Source organism: Vicugna pacos, chromosome 8 (genome assembly GCF_048564905.1).
Source record: "Vicugna pacos chromosome 8, VicPac4, whole genome shotgun sequence".
Taxonomy (NCBI): domain Eukaryota; kingdom Metazoa; phylum Chordata; class Mammalia; order Artiodactyla; family Camelidae; genus Vicugna; species Vicugna pacos.
This window is the reverse complement of record NC_132994.1, coordinates 4,123,704-4,148,748: the sequence shown is the minus strand read 5'-3', so window position 1 is coordinate 4,148,748 and position 25,045 is coordinate 4,123,704. Positions and strand designations below refer to the sequence as shown.

At 38.7% G+C, this 25,045-nt stretch overlaps 1 protein-coding gene across 1 annotated transcript in view; it reads left to right on the top strand.

Moving 5' to 3' along the window:
• Positions 1-25,045, top strand: part of ADGRB3 (adhesion G protein-coupled receptor B3) — a 684,888-nt gene that overhangs the window by 546,636 nt on the left and 113,207 nt on the right. The window contains exon 20 of the mRNA XM_072965499.1: positions 1,818-1,920. Within this exon, the coding sequence (XP_072821600.1) occupies positions 1,818-1,920 (103 nt within the window). The remainder of the gene's footprint in view (positions 1-1,817; positions 1,921-25,045) is intronic.

Genomic DNA, 25,045 nt, shown 5'->3' with positions numbered 1-25,045 from the left:
GTGTTGGTGTCTCATTAGCTCACGAAATGTTTATCAGAAAATGAATCCACTGTTCTCTACATCTATAGATACATTCTGTAGAGTTACATTATTACATCATGAGCATGTCCTTTTAATCCATGTATTGAAATGATATATTCCCAAATTTTGTTGAAAGCATCACACACATTTATAAAAAGTTTTGAAAGTTGAGATATTTTATAGCAGTTTTTAAGGCAATAATGTCACAATGCTAATGAAAATGGAAACATATAGACCCTTTAGGGTGATCAGTCTAGGTCTTTTATTATCATAATCTTTCTGTTTACAGAGCAAATAATATCAATGAAAGCCTTTTAATAATGTCATCTGTTTGCTTGTGTTGTCATGGAAGCCATTAACATTACATAAAGGGTCAATTGTGTGTAGCCCTTAAGCTTTTTATGATACAGCCTCAACCCACAAAAAAAATAAAAATAAAAAAAAGAGAGAGGAAGAAACAACTTAATATTTAATAGTGTCTCCAGCATCCCAGTGTGTGGTTTATTATATTTTTAGATACTGATGATGCAGAGACAAGATGAAGCAACTCTTGCAGCCATTTTGTACTGAGAGTTAACCTGGGTTCATTCTTTGCGGGTTTGTTCTGAGAAGAAAAGAAGTTTCTTTTATATGAAAATAAAACCTGCTTTTTATATTTTACTGTTACTCTTGGCTTTGTTTTGCTTTCTTTTCTGAAGTTGATGGAATGTGTGGCTTCTGCCTAAATAGTCCTCAAAGACAGAGAGAAAGAAATTTGATAGATTTTTTATTTTTCCTGTCCAAAGAGTACCTCCAGACCTCAGGAACCCCCATCCAGCCCTGCACAGGAATGCCCACGCCCACTGTTGGAAGGTGATTCCGTGTTCTAACACAGAATCAACAATCTCAAATGCACAGCGAGAACAAATCTGTCTTCTTGTCACTGTCACTCAGTGATCTATCACAGGGCACAGGAAAGCAAAATAGCCATTACCACCTTCAGGTGAACAGCTGGTAGAACACTTGATTATGAGCAATTATCTCCATGGCTTTTCTTCTTGATGTTCTTAAAAATGATATGAGGGACCGTATATAAACACGTCTTCACAAGGGTAAAATATGGCGGACACCTAGTAACTTTTCAGCCTAGTGGTGAATTACAATTTGTGGGCTGGACTTGTTTGTAGAGTTTAAGTTTCATTTTCTTTTTTCTTATTTTGGAACAATTATTCAGAAGAAGAAGAGTTTATAAAGAGCAGCAACATAACTATATAAAAGTACTTTGAGTGGATGAAATGGTGGATGAAAGTGTTCATGGCTTCATGAAAGTAGTGGCGTCTTCCTGGTGAACCCGGGGGATGCTGCAGAATCTCTGTGGGGTTTTCTTTTCAGTTCTCAGAGTTTCTGCCAGTTGATGTATATGCTAATAATGAACATATTATATACATACATATAGTAAAATTAATTACACTTCTAAGAAATTTTTCTTATTAATATATTTCTATGAAATTTTATGTTTCTAGTAAAAAAATTATGGTGATAACAGATGTGCAACTTAGACTTTTAGATCGTGTTGTCCACACTAATGTCTAAAGAAAAATAAAAGTCAAGGCCTCTTGGACATTGCATGTCATGATAAAGTTGGGTCTTTAAGAATAATTTTTATTAAAAACGACTGTTACTTACATTTTTTTCTCACATAAAGGCTGCATTCGAGTGTGTCTTTTTCTGGATGAATTCTGCCAATTTACATAATAGAGGATTTCCCATCTTTCCATTGAATTTTAAAGTTGGACGCTCTTTCTCTCTCTGGCTAGGTACATACGCTCTGAGAGGTCCATAATTCTAATTAACTTCTGCCTGTCAATCATCTCATCCAACATCCTCATCCTGGTTGGACAGACTCAGACACATAATAAGGTATGACTGGTGATTATTCTGCTTTTCTTTGTGTGTTTATGTTGTGACATAAAGTTGGTTGTTGATAATCTAAACATTTATCCTCGATAAAATGGGGAGCTTCTGACAAATTATTTTTAAAAATAAAAAGAGTTTACTTGTTTCTGAATTGGTTATTCCAGTCCAGAACTGTATTCCCTTGGCTTAATTTCTTGGGGATGTAGAGGCTGTTGGTAATAGTAAAAATATATGTTTGCTAAATGTTGTATCAAAGCTCTCTGAGTTCAAAGCCTTGGAACATCAAAAGCACAGATTTTAATTCATTATCCTAATTGTAATAGGATTTTCTGTGGTTTAGTCTAATTTAGTAACATACTGATTCCTAAAATTCAACCATACATTATTTACAAGGGTAACATAGCTCTTGAAAAGCCACCAAGAAACTATTTTTAGACAATAACTGAAGAGAGTATTAGGTGAAAGTCATTCTAGATTTTATGCCTTTCAGAAAGTTCTACTTAACCAAACAGTATTTTGCAACTTGAACAGTATTGTAGTTCTTTAACTGTGTAGTCTCTTTCAGCAGAATGTAAAAATACAAGTCTATTTATATGACTTGAGTTGAATGACCATGTTTTTTTGAGAAATGACTGTCAGTCTTGGCACTAAAAGACTCTGAAATACATTTCAAGAAACTCATGGTAGCAGTCTTAAGTTAACTTACCCCAACCGCAAAGGAATTCTGCTAAACAATGCTTTGATAATATTTGTTGATCAATTCAGGCCTGTTCTTTTCTTAATTGTTTAAAATGTTCAAATACTGAACTCAGCAATTCAACTTTTCCCCCATAAGGTCATTTTTAAAATTGCCAGTTGCACTTTTTGGGAGGTCCTTTTGATGTGCTAGGTATCTGCAGGACATGCAGCCACATCAGGGGTTGTAGATAGCCTCCGTATTTTGCTAACCTACCCTCCGAAGACTGCTGACTCCCACCCAAAGAGTCTGAATTTGGCTCTGGAGAGGTCTGAGTAAATGCTTAGGTGATTGTGATGAAGATTTTAGTCTTGACCCATATTACCCTAGAGGCTGTAGAATGGGGGGGCAGAAGGGGAGCGGGGAAGGGGGCAAGTGGGAGGTCACAAACCCTGAAGGATGAAGAACCATCCAACCAACCAACCAACCAACCAAATGCTGAGTCCGACAAGAGGCCCTGTAGCATTAAAGAACACTTCCATGCATCTGCATGTTTAGTTTTTTCCCCTGTCTTTCTTGTGTCTTTTCTTCTTAGAAAAAGCGAGAGAATGTAAAGTCTATTGAAATGTATTTCAGGCCCACCTTATAACTATTTAACATAAATTTAAAAAGAAGAGTCTTGGGGAAAGGAAAGTCAGAGGAAGAGAGGAGAAAAACCAAAGGTGTGGGAGATGCAGTTGGAACTGGGAGAGGGGAAAGGAGTGTACAGGGTGACCAGCAGAGGGGAAAGGAGTCAGAGAGAGGGACAGGTTGGGACGAGGAGGGAAGACAGCCTTGAGCCCTGGGGAGTGACAGTCACTCACCTCACCATCCGCCCCCGCCCCCCACATTTCCCTGGGCAGGGCCTCAGGTCCCTTGGAACTGCTCCTTCATCGTCTGTACTTGGTCACAACCCTTTAACTGTCTGCCCTTGAACCTCCACACAGAAAAGGAGAGTTTCTCTCGGAAGCAGAAACCATTTATTAGGTCTGGGAACAGAAAAAGTCAAGCTTGACCTGATAGTTTAAGGGTTTTTGTTTTTGTTTTTTTTCCTCCAAAGTCTCCCTTTCTGGCATTTTTTACCCTCCATAAACTCCTGAGTTACGCCCCTCTTTAGAATATGGAAAACTTTGTGATCTCAGTAGGAAATAGGCTTTAAAAACTGCTTGACAATGTGTGTCAAACTTTTTACAAGTTCTGAGCCAAGTGGTCGAATAGTAGAGTTTTCCACAATGTTTGCTACATATTGTAGGTTATTGTCTAAAGCGTTGTCCTCCAATAGAAATACAGTGTGAGCCACGAATGCAAGCTATGCGTGCAATAGTTATATTGTAGCAGCCGCATTAAAATAAGTCAAAAGAAACAAATGAAATCAATTTTAATAATGTACTTAATTCAGTATATCCAAAAGATGACCATTTGAACATATAAGTAATATTTTTAAATGTTAGTATAATATTCCAAAACAGAAACAGACTCACAGACATAGAGAAGAAACTTATGGTTACCAGGAAATAAAGGGGGTGGGAAGGGATAAACTGGGAATTTGAAAATTGTACATCTTGGGGAGTGATGGAAATGTGAGCTATCTTGATTGTGGTTGTGGTTTCATAGATGTAAACATTTATCAAAATTTATCAAATTGTACTTCTGAAATATGTGTAGTTTACTGTACAGGAACCATACCACAATAAAGGTGTTAAAAATAAATTCGAAGAAATTTAAATGTTAATACAATATTCCACAGTCTTTTTTATTTAGCCTTCAGAATCTGGTCTTCATTTTGCACCTGCAATATGTCTCAGTTGGGACTAGCTGTGTTTCAGGCGCTCAGTGTCTACATGCCATGACCGTCATGTTGTATAGGTCTAAATGGTAATCATACTTAGAAACTAAATTAGTCTTGAGAAATTCCATTCTGCGTGTCCATTTTGGTTTTCTCAGGTTTTTAACGTCCCAGTTCTTTTTTTATTAAAATGTCATTTTGATATCTGGGAATATTGTGAACATCAAAAGCAAGATAAGACAAGTCTGGTTTTACTTTTTATTTCTGATTATGAAGAATGGCTGGCATGGGCTTAGTTAAAAAAAAAGTCAGTGCAGTTTTGTTTCTGCAGAATGGATTTCTGTGTGGTTTTGAAGTCGTGGTTCGTTCTGTTCCAGATAAACAGGACTCATTTTTCCTGCTACCGCTGTTGATGCTTGTGGAGAAGAGCAGGCTGTAGGTGGTGGAGATGATGAAGACAATGAGAAGTTATTGGTTTTCTCTCATACTATGTTAATTTTGCTTTACTAGCTCTGAGTAGATGATCTTGCAAGCCGAGGGCAATTCACTATGGAGTGACCAGGAGAGAAAAATGTAAAACATTAGGATTTTATTCTTAGTCAGTCAACAATATCAGGTTTCCAGGGGGACTAATTGTATATTTTATTATAATACGTGTGCTGAATTCAATTAAATTGAACTTACTTCATTTTATATGTGAATTAGCAGCTTTACGGTACTTGGGATTAATGATTTCTCAAAAAATAAAGAGAGAGAGAGAGAAAATACAAAATGTATTACCCAAATAAACTATGGTCCTTATAAACTCCAGGACAGTATTTTTAAAAGGTAAAATATGATTGGTGGTGACAGTATTTATTTTAAGTTGTATGTAGGATCCCTTGGCTGCTGTGAGCATTTTGTAATTGATCAGATTCCCATCTTTGATTTTCCTAGTACATTTTGATTGATGCTTTCCTATCCCCCATTTGGAAAAATGGAAACACTTGAGAACGCTTCCTGATGACCAAGTTCTTTGGTTCTGCCTTTGACAGTTGTCACGGCTAGTTTGTGTGAAAGCTGGTGTCCAGAATAGTTTTGAAGTGTCCGACTGGCATCTTTTCTCTGAACTGCTTGTTGAAATATAATTGACTTGATTATCTCCCTCCTGAGGATCTCTGCTTTCTTCTGAGTTGGGTTAGAAACAAGCTGAAACGATCCACTGTTTAAAATACGATGTATTCAAATCTTGAAACTATAGATCCAATTGCTGGTGGCAGAGAAAGGACCCAAATGCAATTTCTCCTCTCTCTTCTTAAACTGCAGCTATAAGATGTAATTCTAACTCACCTCATTATATTTCAAGCTATCGCCTAACGTGTCATCGCTCTTTGATTTCTTTGTGCGTTTTAAATTTCAACCGGGCTATTCATGTATCACTCAAATGTTTATTTGTAGAGTTTCCTTCGTATCTTAAAGTCTCCAAATGCTTTTTGTTGAGTCGTATGGAGTATTTCAGACCTATTATTTTGCAGAAGGTCAAGGTTATTTTGGAAACAGATGTATTTGGAGAATAGTTTTCTTCATCACAAAAAATATGTATCTGACTTTTTGAAAAGCACTTTGAGATGATTTACCCTATTAATGATTTCATAGCATTCTTTTTGACTGACGGAAGCCAAATTTGGCAAAACAGTTTCTTGTTGTTGTTGTTGTTACATAATGGTGGCCACCCAAGAATATGATGAGAGAGGACTTTGTGGGACAACCTCACTCTCAGGTTATAAAGAAAGCAAGTTAAGTCTAGATTCAGTCAGACAGATATTTGTTAGATAAACACTTATTAGCAAATCAAGAGCAAAACCTGTTCTGGGAACTAGTGAAACCCTGGGGCTCTGTATACAGCATTCGCTTGAGTTGGACATAGCAACATTCTAGAAGCAGGCTTCTGTGCCTTGCAGTCAACATCTTTCAATCAGAAATCCTCCTGATCCAGTGTCTGGACACAGAATGACTGGGGATAAAACCCTGGGCCTCATCTCTAAGAGGTACGGGATACAGGCTTCAGTGGCATCTTTCATGCAGCCCGTTTAGAGTACGAAGCTCATCCACATATCCTCAATGCCTTTACTTTCACCAAAGGGGACCGATTAATCCATCCACCATAATAATTGGCTAGACATGAGTTCATCAGTAAAGACCAATCTTTTATATTCAGTTTGATAATGTTGATTCTGGAGAGAGCTACCTAAATCGAAAGGACCTACAGCTGACTCAGCAAGATTCTGGAGTACGGCCCTTTCAAACACAAGGCCAGCTGCCCACCTGGTTCTATGCATTCCTGGACAGCTCCTAGGATTAAAGGTTGAACTAACTGGCACATATGTAGCATCACGCTAAGAATACCGAAGTGTTAGATGATACATTATAGACATCCTGAATAGACATCCTTATTTTGAAAAATAATAGTCAAATGTGAGAGGACAAAATTAGACACTAACTTTAGATCCAGAAGATTTAGAAGACCTAGCAAAAGGTCTCATTGACAGATCCAGGGAGGTTCCCCAAATTATTTCAGATGCGCAAACGTTTCCTTGTCACTATTTAGAAGGAATTTCTTTCATAGTTTCTTATGTATGGACCATTGAATTACATAATAGGCTGTGTGTTTTAATTCAGTCTTGCAAAAAATACAAAAACTCTTTGTGCTGAAGCACTTTTTAAAAGTCATATACTCTGCAAAATTGTCTTACTTCATCTAGTGCTTGTGTATCCTTTATAAAGCATTGTTACATTTTTGTTATGTATAGAAATAATTAGTAAAGATGGGTCAAACTAGAAGGCTGTCTTCATCCTAATGGAAGATGTTCTTGTGTTGTCAGAATTGTAGGTTTTTTAAAATAAAATCTTGAATTTGAATTCTTGGGTTGGGTGCAGCCCTCTCTAACTCACCTGTTTCTCCCATGACTTTCTTTTGCCAGAGATCCAGATTCTTCATACGTTTACTTACACGCCTGTACTCGGAATGTGTATGTGGTCAGCTTCAGAGAAGGAGTACTGAATATGTGTTTTCAACTACCCACTCTGTCTGTCCTGATATCCTCTGAAACACTCTGCCCTCCTCTTGAGGGTCTGAGCTCTCCAGGGCTCCCCAGAAGTCATCCACCCCTTGGGTAGTGAAGGCTGAGAGCGGGCACTTTAAGCCAGGTGGACCCAAGCACCCTCCATCTCCCGTTTCTTAGTAGTATGGTCTTGAGCATGATCCTCAGCCTCTCTAGACTTTAGCTTCTTCTTAGTATCTCCCTTACAGTGTTGTTGTCAAGGTTACAGGGGACACTACACAGCACATATGTACATACTTTGTAAGCACTGCTTAAACAGTTGCTGTGATCATGGGATGGTGATGATGATGACTTACAGATGTACATACATCTGATTCTGTACTTCCCTTCTGAGCTTCAGATTTCCTCATGTCCAGTTTTCTGCTCACCACTAAATTCACCATTTTTGTCCCCACCCAACACTCAAACACATTATATAGAAGTTGCATGTGTTTTCTGTAGTCTCCAACCCAGTGACATGAGCTGGAACTCTGAGAGTTATCCTTGATATCTCCTTCCCACTGGTGTAGTAGATCTAATACACCATCCACCTTTGCCAGTTGTACCCTCTCAAATTTCTCCAGTCCAGCTTTTGGCCTCACTTAGGTCCTAATCATCTTCACCAGTCTACTGCTTCCAGCATCAGTAATCCCACTCTCCACCTTGGAGCTCAAGGAACTAAAGTTCAAATCTGATCACTGCGCTTCCCTGGGCAAACATTTTACTGTTGTCTCACCTATGATGGAAGTGATTTTCCACCTGTTCTCAGACAGAAACAATGAGAAACATTTATCTATGAAGGTTTTTATTAATATACTAGGGCTCAGGAATGCATTTTATTGAGAAAGAGTTCTTTCTGTAGCTTATAAAACTTGAGAAACCTTAAACATGACCTCTGCCGACCTTTCCATTTTGCTTTAATTTTACTGACGTGTGATTTATCACACCAGTGACACCAAATTTCTTATAGTTCGTTAAAATCATCACAGTTGCTTATTCCTTGCAGCCATCCTGCCTGGAGTGCTCTTACTCCCCTCCACCTCACCTGATTTCCCAAACATCTTCATCTGGGTTGTGCTCACCCTCCAACACTGTTTTCAGTCCTTTCCTCCTGCAGGAAGCTCTCCTCCATCCTCCACTCTTTAGGGACACCTGCTCTGAGGGTCTGTGATTTCAAGTGCAAAACTGCTGTCTTGTATTATGTTACCTGTTTCCAGACTATACACTTCTTAGGGCAGAAATAGGTTATATTCATTCTTCAACTCATTGCCAACATGCAGTAAATATGTAGTGAATCTTTATTGAGTGAATCAGTAAATGCATTTATTTGAATTCATAATTTAGGCTTATACTCATGGAGCTAATAGCTGTAGTTAGTTTTACAAGGATTAGGGTCCCCTACTTTAGACAGAATCTAAGCCAACATTGTCACAAAGACTGTTTTCCTGGAGCTAGGTTTAAGCTCTCAGTGATTGATGGCATACTTTAATGGCAATCTGGTTCCTGGGTTTTAGTTAAAGAGACTCTGAAACCCAACCACTGTGAGTATTCTCACTTGATAAGTCATGTAATGTTCTTAACCTTCAAAAAAAAGTGCTTATTCATAATTCCTCTCATGGAAGTCACTTCCTGCCAGTAATGTCCCAAATCCATGTCTATCATGTCTCAAATTTGTGTGTGATCCCAGTGGCTGAAGCAAAAGCTTCCTATCTGGATTTATTAAAATCTCATTTATTGACTTATTATGATGTTTGTAAAAGGATTTGAATGTAATAAGCTTATGTGTAATTCATTTGAGTCCATTCTGAGATATCTTATGAACTCTGACAGAGTTCTGTATTCCTGAAAACCTTCATCAAAGCAAGGAATAGATGAGTTGGCTAGTTTCTTGATTTCTTCTGGCTCCTGGCAGTGGGATTGTCGTGTCCTGTTGGTATGCGGTTCTCAAAGTGAGAGGCAGTGGGGTTGGAGAGACTTTCTTGGCCATTTTAACCCGCTTGTCCTCTGATTATATGTTTCCAGTTTTGTGTGGCAGGAGCCAAAGATCACATTATCAAAGTCAACTTCAAAATAGGGCAAAAGATCGATATGAAGAATGGGTTTGAAACCAGCAAAGGAAGTGAAAGTGGCATTACTGATCAATCAGGAGTTCCTGAAATGGATGCAGTGTTGGAGCAGAACAACCTTGAGGGACAAGGAAGCCAGCTTGAATATTCAGTGTGTTCCTAGGTCAATCCCCAAAAGTGGACAGAACTCCCAGAGAGTGAGCTTTTATTCAGCAGGGGAGACATGTGTGCTGCTGGTTGCTTTGGAGAGTGTCAGACCTGCTCTCATCACCTTCTGTCCGTTCATCCTCACGCAGCTGTACAGAAGTGCCCTTCAGGCCATGTAGATACTCCTCAATTTGGCCAATCCTTCATCTCTACCCTCACCACCCCACTTTAGACCCGGCCTTCATGAGTTCTCATTGGAAAACCATAAGATTCTTCTAACATTGGTCTGCTCACTTAGCCTTTGTTTGCATTAGCCACATCTCTGCACAAAAGATCTTAAATTTAAAGAAAAAACAAACACCCCACTGATTAAGTCATTCCTCTGCTTCCAGCTCTGCAGTGGGTCTGTAGGGCTCATGAGACTAACTCCATGTTCTGAACACCAGCCACGTAAATTCAGGGCTGCCTCTAGTACATTAGTTAACTTTAGGAGACATGGAAAGGGCACTGCTTTTGGGTAGATGAATTGTAAAAATACTCCTCTCTGTCCAAATTGAGGTAGCCTCTAGGAAGGCTTCTGTTCCCCCATTTCTGCTCCCTGCTGGGGGCCCTGTCTCTGTGCTTTGCAGAGAATACTCTCCCCAGTGTCCTGGAGCCACCCTTGCCCTGTGCCTCTGTACTTACTCTTTATCGTGCCCGATAAACCTACCACCATTTGGAAGTTGGCTTATGCAAATCATCAGAGCGAAATCCTTCAATACTCCTATTTCCATAGCATGCTGATACACCTCTGGTGTTAGCACCAACAGCATTATTCTAAAACTGCCCATTCAGTGATCAACCTTGCCCACTTACTGTGATTCTCAAGGGTGGTATTTTCTGATGTTAGTACTTGTTTTATACATGGTATGAAATCAGCAGATGCTCAATGAGTGAACGAGTGAATGAAGCTGTGTCTGTTAAATGAGGGGTAATATAACAACAGTAAAGCCACTTGGACATTCAGGGACCTATTTGGAGTAATTTCAACCTAGGTCAATTTTTGTGTTGTTGTTTTACGAGGAGCGAAGGGAGCTGAGGAAAACAGCAAAGACTTACAGAATACTTCTGAGACCTTCCTCTGATGAGAGATGATTCGTTAAATCAGATTTTATCTTTTGGTTTTCAATTTTGAATTTGCTTTTAATGAGTTTTGGGTGTTTTTGAGAGGAGGGGAATATCGCGGCTGGTAATACTGGGTTATGTATTCTTTCAACAGACGAGAACTGAAGTAGAGCCTTGCATAAATGCAAAACTCTTCCTATTTGTCATAATAATTCGGGGGCTCCCTCACATTCTGAGTCTAGACTTTCTCATTTCAACTCCATATAATTTTTAATAGGCGATGACACATTTTCCAGTGATTAGAGCATCGCGGGACAATGGGAAAGAGGTTGTGATTGGGTCTCAATAAATCTTAGAAATGAGTTAGTTTCACATTCTTACCATGTCCTTTCTCCAAAGAGAGCTAAAATGGTTTGCAAAACACTGGGGCAGTTTCTAGTTCTGTGGCTGCTGATGCCGCTTTTTTTTTTTTTTTGGTGATTACTTGGATGATTTTTTGTTGTTGAGGCATAGTTGATGTACAATATTATATAAGTTTCAGGTTTGCAACATAGTGATTCACAATTTTTAAAGGTGATACTCCACTTATAGTTATTATAAAATATTGGCTATATTCCCTGTGTTGTACAATATTTTCTTGTAGATCATTTATTTTATACATAGAAGCTTGTACCATTTAATCCCCTACCCTTATCCTTCCTCCCCTCTTCCCTGTCCTCACTGATAGCCACTAGTTTGTTTTCTGTATCTGTGACTCTGTTTCTGTATTGTTATGGTCATTTGTTTGTTTCATTTTTTTAGATTCTACGTGTAAGTGATACAGTATTTGTCTTTTTCAAACTTACTTCACTTAGCATAATACCTTCCAAGTCCATCTGTGTTGTTGGAAATGGTAGAATTTCATTCCTTTTGTGGCTGAGTAGTATTCCATTGTGTGTGTGTGTGTGTGTGGTTGGGTGTGTACCACATCTTCTTTATCCAGTCATCTGTTAATGGACATTTACGTTGCTTCCATATCTTGGCTATTGTAAATAGTGCTGCTGTGAACATTAAGGTGCATGTATCTTTTCAAATAAGTGTCCTCATTTTCTTTGGATACACACCCATGAGTGGAATTGCTGGATCATATGGTAATTCTATTTTTAGTTTTCTGAGGAACCTTCATACCGTTTTCATAGTGACTGTGCCAATTAACATTCCCACCAACAATGTACAAGGTTCCCTTTTCTCCCATCTTCACCAGCGCTGGCTATTTGTGTTGATCGCCATAAGCCAGGTTTTATCTTGATGCAGGAATATCTGAAACAGAGTTTGAGAAGTAGGATGATTCTCTAAGAGTGTTAGAGAAAGGGTGACGATTACCTGGTTTTCTCCCCTGGAGTCAAAGGTATGATTTTTTTTTCCACCTCCCCTCTTCTCAGTACATAAAATGAACTGGTCGGAAACTTGGCTAATGTCAACGAGGGAACCATATTGTACAATTATAACTGAAAATGTTTGTGAGAATTATGAATGCACTGTTAAGCACTGAAGTGCAAAAATCACCACATAAACTGAGAGACTTTAAATCACAGGCATTCTCATGAAAAAGATCCCTTGAGATACCATTACAGTAGAGTTTTCAATGGCCCATGATGCTAACTTTGAGGCTGTGCCTCTGTGGGGGTGAAGATGGGATGAAGAAATTTAGGGAGTCTCTAAATGATGCTTTGATCAAGGCAAACTTTGTCTCAGTGTGAGAGTGGAATGGGGCAAAGAGTACAGGGGAGAACTCTCTTCATAAATACTTCAGAATCTTAATTCAGGGGTTGGCAGGCTTGAGGGGATAGAGTAAATACAGTAAGTATTTTAGCTCTGTGGGCCAAGTAGCTTCTATCACGACTACTCAGTGTAGCTGGTGTAGCTCAGACGTGGCCGTGGAGATGGAGAAATAGATGCAGTTGGATTTGGCATGAGGTCATCGTTTGCCAACCTGGGGCAGTTTTGAGTTCTCTAGAAACATCTAATGCACATCTAAATGGAAGAGCGCAGTGTCAGCCGAGGCCACCCCATTTTTAGGCTGATGCTTTTATGTAAAGATGACCCTCAGTTCTGAAATCTCTACCCAAGTTTTAGTCTCTGTCGCCTGCAGAATTAGAACAGGATACCTTGGGCAGTTTCTGAAAAGGCTTCTGCAGAGATGAAAAGGAGAGAAACGCGCTTTGAATGCTTCCTTTGGAGCAAGAACTAAAACACAGAATTTCTTCACATATGGTGACTGTTGGTCACCAGTACATAAAAAAATTAAAATAAAACATGAATCAAATCACTCTCAACCAAGCAGGTCACTTTATGAATTAAAAGAGGCTAACAAATGCCCAATGCATGAGGCAACAAAGCTGGCTTTCTTTGTAGAAGAAAACTTCTTAAAGTAGAGCAGTCAATGTTAAAGCCCCTATCAGAGAAGGTCTGTCAACTGACGATCTTGTGCAGAAAAGGAACATCTGACACAGAAGATGCGGTCGGCAGAGACCAGCTAATTCCCCCACTAAATTCACCCACCCTTTTTTTGCCTCTCAGCCTCTGGTCCTCACTCTATCCTAAGAGTTGTATTATTATTATGTATATTAGATCGTAAGCATTGCTCTAGCAAACCTTAGAACTAAAGCACAAACACTAATGCCTATTATCAGAAAAAAAATAAGCATGTTTGAGGATTCAACTTCATTTTTCACTTCTTTTGTGATGCAAGTCAGTTCATTTTAAATCTTAAGCCTTGAAGAATGAACTTGGTATATGTCTGAGTTGAGTTTAGGTCTTAACTTCGAAATTGAAGATTTATGAAGTTCAAAGTGAGTAAATGCAAATATTTATAGTTACCCTAGGCTGCTGGCAGACTGACTCAAAGCTAAGGTTTCAACTATAATGTAAAGAAGTCATTAGCTTAAACAGGCGACATAGATGAAAAAATGATGATTTTAAATTATGTATAATTTTTAATTATGTATTAAAATAAATTTTAATTCACAAATATTTATGATGAGGGCCTGCTGTATACATGTTTTTATGTCAAACTATAATATACATAGCTTTTACATGTCTCTATAAATGTATCTGTGGTGGATGACAACATTAATATATATACACAATTAGGACTACAGGGGATTTTGAATGAATCATATCCATGTTTATTGTACATTTATATTGTTACTTAAATTCTATTTGTATTTTAAAGTGATTTTTCCTAATGGAGAAGAAGAGTGTGTGTTACTTTTACAAAATATAAATGAGTTCTGGTGTTCTGGGTTTGTTTCTCATATACACACTTACTTTTGTCTCTTTTTGTTAAAAAAATAAGAGCATTTATCCCTCAGTTTAGAAACTCTTGTCATATGTTTTCCTAATTTCCAAAATTGAATTACAAATGAATTCTGTATACCTAAGATTAAGAGGACCTTTTATGGAAAGAAAATGGATATTCTACTGCTGTGTAACAAATGACCACTAATTTAGTGGCCTTAAAAATAAAGAAGTATTTGCAATTCTCAGAGTTTCTCTGAGTCAGGGATCTGGGCATGATCTGGCTGGGCAGTTCTACTTCGTCCGTCTCTTGAGGCTGCAGTCCAGACGTGTGAGAGCCACAGCCATCTGAAGGCTGGTGGGGCTGGAGGCCCTGCTGTGAGGTGTCACGGAAGCTTCCCATACCCGGAACTGAAGGATTTTTAAGCGCTGCCACTTTCTGGCTACTGCCATTTGTCTAGTTACTTAACTGTTCTCCACACACCAGCCTGGTGCTCTTTCTAAATTATAAATCAGATCATGACACTCGTCTGCTTAAAACCCTTCAGTTAGAATAAGAGAAGCTTCTGTTGCCCCCGGAATGAACTCCCAACCCCATAGCGTGGCCCGCAAGCTCCCGCATGACCCGACCCCTGAGTGCTTCTCCCACTCCCGGCTCATCTTCATTACTTTCCCTCTATCGCTGTGTCCCTGTCCCACTGGCTTCCTCTGGAAACACCGTAGGAGCAGCCAGCCAGCCATCAGCCAGGTGACCGTATGCCTGGCGCGTGCCCCACACCCAAGTGTCCCATCCCTGAACAGTTCGCGCGGCCAATCTCTTTCCCCGCCTCAGGGCTGTGCAGACTTCCCTCTGCCACAGTGAGTCTCGGTTCCATCGCAGACTGGCCGAGGTAACTTACGTGTGGCCTGCCACTCAAATCCACTCGGCTCAGGGAGGCGTTCCCTACGGCGCCACGCCTTCCCACCGAAGTGCTGTCAGTTTCCTCAAGACTCTTTTGCAAAGAACCCCCCTTTTTTTCCCCTTCATCACCATGACTTGTCATCTTATTTTTACATAAGAAGGGAGGGGACATTATCTTCGATTTATTCTGTGTCCCCTGTGCTCAGGACAGTGCCTGGCACGTAATAACGGGTATCCCCAAATATTCCTCAATGGATGAAAGGTGGTGCTGTTTTGTTATTTTCTAATATAGAAATGGGGAGGGAATGTAATGTAGATCAAATAAATTACACCTAAGACAGTGTCTAGTCCATAATAAGCTTTTTAAAAAAAAATTTGAGCTGTCTTATTAATTTTGCACCCTTTTTTTTTCTTTTTTTGGTTTGATTTTGGTGGGGAGGTAAATTAGGTTTGTTTATTTATTTTTTAATGGAGCTACTGGGGATTGAACCCAGGACCTCGTGCATGCTAAGCACACACTCTGCCACTGAGCTGTACCCTCCCCCCCAATTAGCTTTTACTTACAGTAAAACTGACATGCGGTGAGGTGTCCAGTGAATGCCGTGATGAGTGATGACCCCCATACACCTATGTAACCGACACCACAGTCAAGTTAGGGAACGTTACCGCCACCTACAAAGTCCTCTGTCCTCTTCCAGTCAGCCCTCCGCCAGAGGCAGCCGTCCGTCTGATTTCTGCCATCATGTGTGTGTTTTGTCTGTTTGGCAGTTTCGTATAAGTGGAACCGAGTAATGAGTCCCTTTTCGTTCAGGCCTTTTTCACGCATCGTATTGCTCCTGAGATGCGTGTTAGGTGCATTAATTCTTTGACACTGCTGAGTGTTGCTCCATTGTATGAATCTACCGCAACTGGTTTATCCATTCTCCAATGCAGAGGCATTTGAATTGTTTTCAGTTTCTTTTTTGTTGTTGTTGTCATCAGGAATAAAGTTGCTTTAAATTTCCTGTAAAAGTTTTGTATGGGCATGTATTTTCATTTCTCTTAGCTAAATACCTAAGAGTAGAATTGTGGGCTTAAAGAGAAGTTAGAGAACTTTTAACTTAACAAAATGAAACAAAGCTGCTGAACAAGTTTCCAAAACGGCTGCACCATTTTATACCTGTACCAGCATTCTGTGATCATACTGGTGTTCCATACCCTTGTGAACATTTAAATTTACCCTTTCCTTAAAAATAATAGGGTTTAGCTCTTTTTCATGTGCTTACAGGCCATTTTATAGCCATTGCTATGAAGTCTCTGTTTAAGCCTTTCTTCCCTTTTTAAATTGGATTCTGTCTTTTTATTATTGCTTTTTAAGGGTTTTTTTTCAGTAATGTATTCTAAATTCAAGCCTTTTGTTATATATTATTTATATTTATATACTTATATATATGACACGTATACATACACATTATTTTCTCTTAGTCTGGCTTGCCTTTGGTATTTTGTTAATGGCATCTTTACTAAGTAGGAGTTATTAATTCTGTAAAGTCTAGTTTATCATATTTTTCTTTCACAGGATATGTTTTGTGAGTCTTCTGCAAGAGATCTTTGCTTACTGCTCCAGGTTGTGAAGATATTATCTCTTACAAGCCTTATAGTTTTAGCTTTTATGTCAATCTCTGACATATCAAAATAATTTTTGTGCATGATATGAGGTAGGATTGTAGTTCAACTTTATCCCATATGGATATCCAGTTGTCCAGCATCTTTTGAAAGTTGAAAAGACTTTCCTTTCCCCATTGAATTGCTTTGGTACTTTTGCAAAAAAAAAAAAAAAATTACGGTTAAGTCTTGAAATCAGAGATTTTGAGTTTTCTTATTTCATTCTTTTTTAAGAAAGAATTTCATTTATTCTTTTGTCTAATCTAGATCCTTTGTCTAGATTTGCCTCATCTAGATTCTCTGGGTGTCCAAAGGTTAGAATCAGCCTGTCAACTTCTACCGAAAAAAATTAAACATAAAAAACGATTGCAATTTTGTTTGCATTGTATCAACTCTTCTGGTTGATTTAGGAAAGAACTGATATCTGCTTTCAGTACTATTATTATTAAGTTTGTGGTAGTGGGTGTGGATTGGCTTCGTGAGATAGAATGATTAGGATTTTGTGACCAGTTGTGTAAGGACACTGAGAAAGAAAAGAGTGTCACAAACTTCAGTGTTCCTGTGGGCGGTGACAGATGTGCACGGTGAGACTCAAGAAAAAGTTGCAGGAAATCAGGAGTCCATGGAGGCCCTCTGTGTCCTGCTCCAGGGAAAATATTTTGCTCCAAGCAATTTTCTTCCTGGCTCTTGCTGTCTTCCAGTCAGTCTTCCACTTTTTGGACTTTTTGCTTGATTACATCCTAAATATGTTTTCTCTAAAAAGTAGAGCATTTGTCCTTCTCTAGTGATATAAATTTTCATCAAAACATAGGTGATTACAGACTGAATTTATTTTCTTTAAATTTCTTGAGCTTGTTAATTACCAGCTGAGGGCAAAATTGTGTCTCAGATCAAAAGTCCATGGACCACTTTCTCTTTAGGCATGTAGGCCTGTCTCTCTACTCCTATAAAACTAGGCAAAAAAAAAAAAAAAAAAAAAAAAAGTCTTTCTAGAGAGTTTAGAAAGCGAGCAACTCCATTCCTCTCCAGGAAGTCAAAGACTGGTGGCACACTTCTGGATGGGAGCAAAGCGTTTCTCAGATTAAGGAGGGGAAAAAAAAGCGTAAGGAACAGAATCTCTGCCAAACAAACCACCTCTGACTTCATTTCTAATGAATGAGAACCAATTTATAAACCCATTAGTGAGTATTCTGTCTAGCAACCATTTATGTTTTAAATTTCACTGACTAGGTTGTTTTTTTAAAGCATATTCTGTTATCTGACTTCCTTTAAATTACTCAGCATCCAAATATCTGAAAATAGCCACTCTTCTGCTTATTAATGCAAAGATAATGAATGTCGTTATTCAAAAGGTAAAATAAGACATTTATCCATGTGTCATTAGCAGAGCCTGGTTCTTTATTCCTAAGAAGGTAATAGCATAAGTGTGCCTATTTTTTTCCCAAATACTAGACAGGATCCTGTCGTGTGTGAATTCTGTTGTACTATCTGAAAGCTTTTCCTTTTTTTTTTTTTTCCTGTGAGGCTGTTTCAGGGATATGGGAATAGAAATATGTAGCATAACTATTTCTATATTACCATTTTTTAGAGTATATTTTTAATTGAAATATAGTCAGTTTACAGTGTTGTGTCAATTTCTGGTGTGCAGCACAATTCTTCAGTCATACATGAATATGTACATATTCATTTTCATGTTCTTTTTCACCATAGGCTATTACAAGATATTGAAAATATTTCCTTGTGCTGTACAGTATAAACTGGTGTATCTATTTTATATATACCTGTCAATATCTGCAAATCTTTTTTTTCCCTTTTCCTTTCTATGCCATGAAGAAAAAGTGATGCGTTTTCTTTGATCATTAAATCCTAAAGCCACACACCTTATAATTGTTTCTCAGATTTAGCTTGTTGAGTGGTTTTCCTTATTCAATAAGGACTGATTTTTTTTTTTTCCTGAAATGTGTTTGTATTCCATCCCGCACCCATTTGCATCCCTGGCAACACTGCTTCCAGTAGTCCTCTCATTTGGCTTTATTAACTATCGGTGGTAAATAAAAAAGAAACGCCAACTGAGGTAAACAAAATACCGTGTACCTGTTTCTACTGCTTGCACGTGGTGATAAACTCAACTGAAGCACAAATGGCAATAGTGTATTACACAGATGAGGGGAAAGTTAATTACCTTCCATTTTGTTTGCTGATCATGTTCAAGATTTAGTCGACTGGTCGGTGTCAGTGTCTCCAAGGGAGATATTGTGAGTTTGGTGAGGGGGGCGTGTTTTCAGTGTGCGTTCTCCCCTGGAAACCCACTTGTCATTTCTTTTGTGATAACAGAGCTCAGTTCTGCACAGCAAGGGAAAACCGGCTTCTTCAGGGAGTCACACAGGGCAGTGCACACAGTCTGTTTAATGCTTGTTGGCAGATCTATCTATTTGGAGAGATGTGGTTGTTATTCTATAGTGGAGTTGGCTGGAGTGTATTTCTGCAGTTTCCCCGGTCTCATACCCAGCCATGAAGAGGATCCTCATTAATCTCCCAGAGCCCATTTGTTGGAAAAGGGGGGAATTTGAATGAAATCTCCGTAACTAGTGATATAAAGAAAATGCTTAAGCTCCATTTTCAGAAATGGAATAGTATTCACAGAGAAGGATTAAAAAAAAAAAAAAGAAAGAAAGACAATAATGTCTGCTGGTAGTGCTGGTAGAGAGAATTCTAAGACCAGTAAAGGGATTCTGGAGGGTTAGAGAAAAACTAGCAAGTTTCAGAGCTGTAAATACTGTTGATGGAGAGGAGCTGCTTTTCCATATTTTTAAAAACCCCACCCTGCTGTGATTATTTGTCTTTCCTGAAACTTTAAGGGGACATGAATAAGGTGGAATGTGGGGGTCTTTTTCATAGAAAACTGGTAAAAGGGGGCAACTTGTCAACAGAAGTTTGCCAGCGTATTGAACCCACGTGTATATAGAAGTGAAGGAAGTTGAGAATTGTGCTGAGGATGAACATCTTAAATAAAGCTAATGCATTCAATAAAGTGGATACCACAAAGCTGGTAAGAAATAAATTGCCTTTATGTGTCAGAGATGTTAGATCACACAACCATTTTTTCTAAAGACTGAACGATGTATAGTCCAGGTCCCCAAGGGAGGAGCTATTAAATTGTTATAATGGGAGAAACATTTAAAAGAAGATGACTTCTGAAGGGAAATATATTCAAGAGCCCAAGTGCCTATCTAGGGATACCACTGAGACCAGAATGGTTGTCAGCTAGGGTAGGGACCAGGCATTTAGAACCACATGGGGAGTTCTCAATCTGCCTTCCCCACACCCTCTCCAGATTCTGTGCCCTTGGGAATGTTATAAATAGATTGAAAGTACACGGCAAGTGGTTCTGATGGGTATCCTAGTTCAAAATCACTGGTCTTAGAGTTTTACAAGAAATTGAACAAATGCGTAATAAACACAAGACTCAGCCGTCAGCACTTCTCCGGTGTTGGTCTGTTCCATGTAATCTTGCACTTACCTTAGCTCTACCGTGTGTCACGTAAGGATAAGAATATGCCACAGCACTGTTATGAAGATGAATATTAACTCTTTGACCTTCCTGGAGAAAAGCACAAGATATTAAGAGAAAGGAATCCAGCAAAGCCAAAAATATCCTCTTGTTTCAAATTTGCTTAATAAGAAAATGAGTCAGTATGGTGTAAATTAATGCAAGCTCTCAGCTCGAAGCAGATGAGACGCAACAAGAGCTGGGCCTACACAGGGAAGAATTTTAAGTAATAGATGTATTAGAAGTCTTCAATGACTAACCTTGTTGCAGTCAATTTTGTCAGCCCTCTGACCGCATGTCTTTAATGTTTCCCCTGGGCCTGTGTTCAAGAACATATGTTTAGTTTTAACCTTGAAAAGTTGAAACAAGAACACATTTATAGACTTTCCCCCCTACTTCTCTCTTTTCAATAACATCAGAGTATAACCCAGGGAATATCATATATCCATGTCATGTTAATGGATCCAGATATCAGAAGGCATTGACTATATTAGTAAGTAAAAATAAGTAATGGAATGCTTTCAGCTGGTAAGTTTGCCCTTCGAGATTATAACACTCCATATTTTCCTGACTACAAAATTATAATTGGCAACTGGAGACAAGTTAAACCATAATCTTAGTTAACTCCAATGCTCATGATCAAAAACCATCTCTTCCATAGGCATGCCTTGTATAAAGTCTGTTTCAAACAAACAAAATCATATTCGTGCATGTGTGTGTGTGTGATGTGGTTTGTGCTTAGTGACTGATATTTTGTTTTTGTAATTCTCTTATGGTGGAAGAGAGGATGTGAGGGAGGGACATATTAAAATTCAAACTTACAAATACATGGTAATGTATCTTGTCTTTTTAATACATAGTAGACTGGACTGGATGAGTACAGCTTTGGGGGAAAATAGTTTGTGACTGTGTTTTTACACAGTGAAGCTGTATACTTCCATATGCTGCAGTGTGTTAACCCTTCTTTAAGGAGTGCAAGGGGAAGGGAGCGGCATTCTTCATTGGGAACAGAAATAAATCTACTAACTTTGACTTCATATTAGGACATCCTTCTAGACACTGTTTCAGAGTCTACTTGGCATAGCAAAAAGGGGCCCTTGTCTCAAATCCTCACCGTGTCACTGATCGGGAGATGATCTTAGGCAAGTCTTCTAAACTGTCTCGACACCGATTTTCTTAAAAGCAAAATGGAAATACACGTGTGCATGTTTGGTGGATGCTGGATGGCCAGGGCTGGCATCTGCTTGGAGGGGTCAAGTGGAAACTGTCTTTAATTTCCTTACAGCTCTTCAGAGTCTAGGATTCTTACCTAGGAAAAAAAAAATAAGAGTTTTGTTCAATATTTTTGTTGTGATTTCCATAAACTCCACCTTAGACCAGCATGTTTTATGCATGTATTCTAATGTCCTGGTATTAAATGTGAAATCAGCAGTTGCTACTGTATTTTCTTTCAACCATTTAGTAATGATCGTCAGTCTACCAAAGATGTGAATTATTTTGTTTATTGTACATCTGGACCAGCCTAAACTTTATTTAGGAACATTATCTACCTGCAAATGGGCCAAATCTGCCCTCAGTCTCTTACACACACACACACACACACACACACAAATCTCTCCTAATGGTAATTGTCAGTAAATACAGTGAAGGACAAAATTGTGTCTAAAGTCATAGCAACTCATTTGCTTTTGGAGTTTTTACCATCATCTCCACGTTCTTTTACAACAGGCTTTTGCATTTGAATAATTATATGCAGTTGCACTACTGAAGAGAAAATTGTCTCCCCCCAAAAAATACTTTAAAGAGGAAATGGTAGCAGCATGGCTGATCTATAGCTCTGGCCTTTTTTAATGAGTGTTGCTGGGAAACTTTTCAGAACCCTGCAGGGAAATGCATGTTTTTGTAAGAAAAAGGTCTCAAGCTGTTACAACTGATAGAATTTCAGAAATGCCATAAGTTCAGCTTGCAAAGAGATTTTCAGATTTTTATTAGCCGAATGAAAAGACTTGAAGATATTCCTTTGGAATCAAAGTTCATCTAGAATGAGGAATGATCAGCTGTGTGGAACTGCAAATACGTTTGACCCCAAGATACAGATTCAGCGACTGCGGGATGTAATAGGAGTTGTTATAATAGGCGAATTTCTATATGTTTATGTCATCTATTAGAAAATTGTAGTCTCAGTGAAATCATTCAACTGTTTTATTCAAGAGCCTTCTTATACTTTTATTCAAGTGCCATGCAAAGTGACAAAGCCCTAAGAGAAAAAACACATGCACCTGTGTGCATCTACGTCTCACGTGATGGAATGACCTCCCAAGTCATTACGTAAGACAATATGTAACATTTGGTCATTAGTGGTAAGTCCTTGGTTTACGTTATGTAATATTTATTTGAATCAACCAAACTGAAAATTACCAGTGAAAACCAAAGCACTTTTATACTTTTGAGTAAGGGAAGATTTTATAGTATATAGTCAAGTATGAGCAGAATAGGAAGAAGCTAAGATTAGTTGAGAATTCTGTACATACTTTGGCATTTATTTGTTAGTGCTAGAATACATGTAGTATTCTGGAGTGTTTTATGAAACTATTGAAGCAATTCATTAAATTAAAGGGTCTGTCTTTAGTAACAGGTTCTAAGCACTTATAGTCAGTGTTAGCATGTCTTACCTCCAATGCATTCTGTATCTCCTACAACTACATGGGGGGAAAAGTAAGATGTTTAGGGGAAAAGATAATACAATGTGTCACAAAAAACCCAGAAATAACCACCCCTTTCATGTCTTTAAGTCAATATACTTTGGGTGGCAACCAAGATACACTGGCCTTGAATCGAATTCCGATTTATGCTCTAGAAAACAGTCCTCTTATTTAGAATATCATAAAGTGGTTCATAGATATCCTGCCTTAAAGGAACAAGAATAATTTGATTTGCCTGCTAATTCTTGGCTCTTCATTTTATTTCATTTTTTCATAGACATGCATAAATTTTTGGCACCTTAGAAACTGGAAACCTTCAGTAGAAAGATAAGCAGACTTGAAAGCATGCGATAGACACGTATTTTTGAGGAGTTTTATATTTTTTTCATCTTTGTTCTCCTTGGACTTATTCATATCAGCCCTTACTTACACAAACGATTTTCTCCATGGGTGGTTAGGACCTTGGCGTGATATGTTGTTTTTAATTGCTTCTAACTCTGTTTCAAAAAAATCTATCATTTGTTGGCAGGTCCTCAGTTTTTCTCCTCAACCTCATATGAAAATTCCAGCAATTGGTGTTTTAAATGTAATAGTGCATCTGAGGTTTTATATGTAGCATTTTCTAAATACAAATGTCAGATTTCCCCCAAAGAGAGACATTTTGGATTTGGTTGACTGAAAAGTTTTCAGGAATTATTATGGATCTACTTACTAAAAAATAAAGGCTAAAGTTAGGGTTAATTGTAAATTATCATTTATCTTCTGTAAAAAAGTGGCTGTGGGTGGGTATTAAAGGAAGCTGCAAAAACATCACTTTGCTATGACTTTCTTCAGTCCGCTGTGTGTGAGGTGAGAACATGAGGCAGCTGTGTCTTCATACACTAACACGCGCAGAACCACCACTGACATCAGTGAATGTTTTGTATGCTAGTGCTGCCTGTAGGAGACACACATTCTCATTCTCATTCTCATTCATCTGCTCTATTTAAGATAGATCACTGATCATGCTTCAGAAAAGTGCTCTCAAGTTTTCTTCCAAAGATCATGATGCTGAGAAGGGAGATTTGTGACAGATGACGCCTGAAGGACTTTTGCATTTTGACGCAAGCAGCTTGGATGACTTGTCAGTGGTGCCAGGGTTTCTCCCAAGCAGCATTCACTCTTCCTCACAGCACAGTGTTGGACAGCACCCTCTGGAAGCCACAACAGTCCAGAGGATGTTAACCTCGCATTTAGAAATCAAAGCTAAATTCCAAACCTGCAATCCTCAAAGGTCCAAGTTCACGTTAAAATGTGGGCAGGTCACTTGTCGGCTTTTTGATTAATTTGAGGAAGCTTCATGGGAAAGTGAAGTTTCAGGCAGATTGAATAGTAAGGGAATTGGATGTGATGTCTCATAGGAATTTGTATGCAGTTGACCCTTGAACTACATGGGTTTGAACTGCACGGGCCACTTACACACCGATTTTTTTCAGTTGTAAATACTGCAGTACCACTGGATCTGCAGTCAGTTGAACCCGTGGTTGAATAACCATCAACATGTAGGCACCGGGCATAAAGAGGGCTGACTTCTAAGTTACACGCAGATCAGACAGTGAGGAAGGTTGGTGCCCCTCAACCCCACGTTGTCAAAGGTCAACTAATGTCTTCGTGAACAAATTCATGCAAGCCCCTCACATTACAAATGAGGAAACTGAGATGTAGAGAATTGACCAAATGGTTTGCAGCAGAACCAGAACAAAAACTCAGCTTCCTGCAGTTCTGGGCTGCTCAGGTGAACCTCACTTAGATCCTCTCTGTGTCGATAAAATGTCCCTCCCCCCATTAATATCCTTATGTTTCACAGCGGGCAGTTTAACTCCAGGGGCAAACCTGTAGAGGTGGCAAGGACAGTGTCCTTGGGCACAGAAACGCACTCACCCAAAGGTGGACATGTGTGACTGTTCTAATTCACTGCTTCTCCCCAATTATTTTTTTTAACCAAATCAAAGACAAAGATGCAAAAACTATATCCAATTAAAGTTTCTTGGAAATGCCAAGAGAGAAGGAATCTCTCTAGGGAAATTTATTTTACTTGAAGTACAAGAGTTAAATACAAGTAGGGTATCTGTGATCTACAGCCCAAGGAGATTTATACCTAGAAACCATGATGGC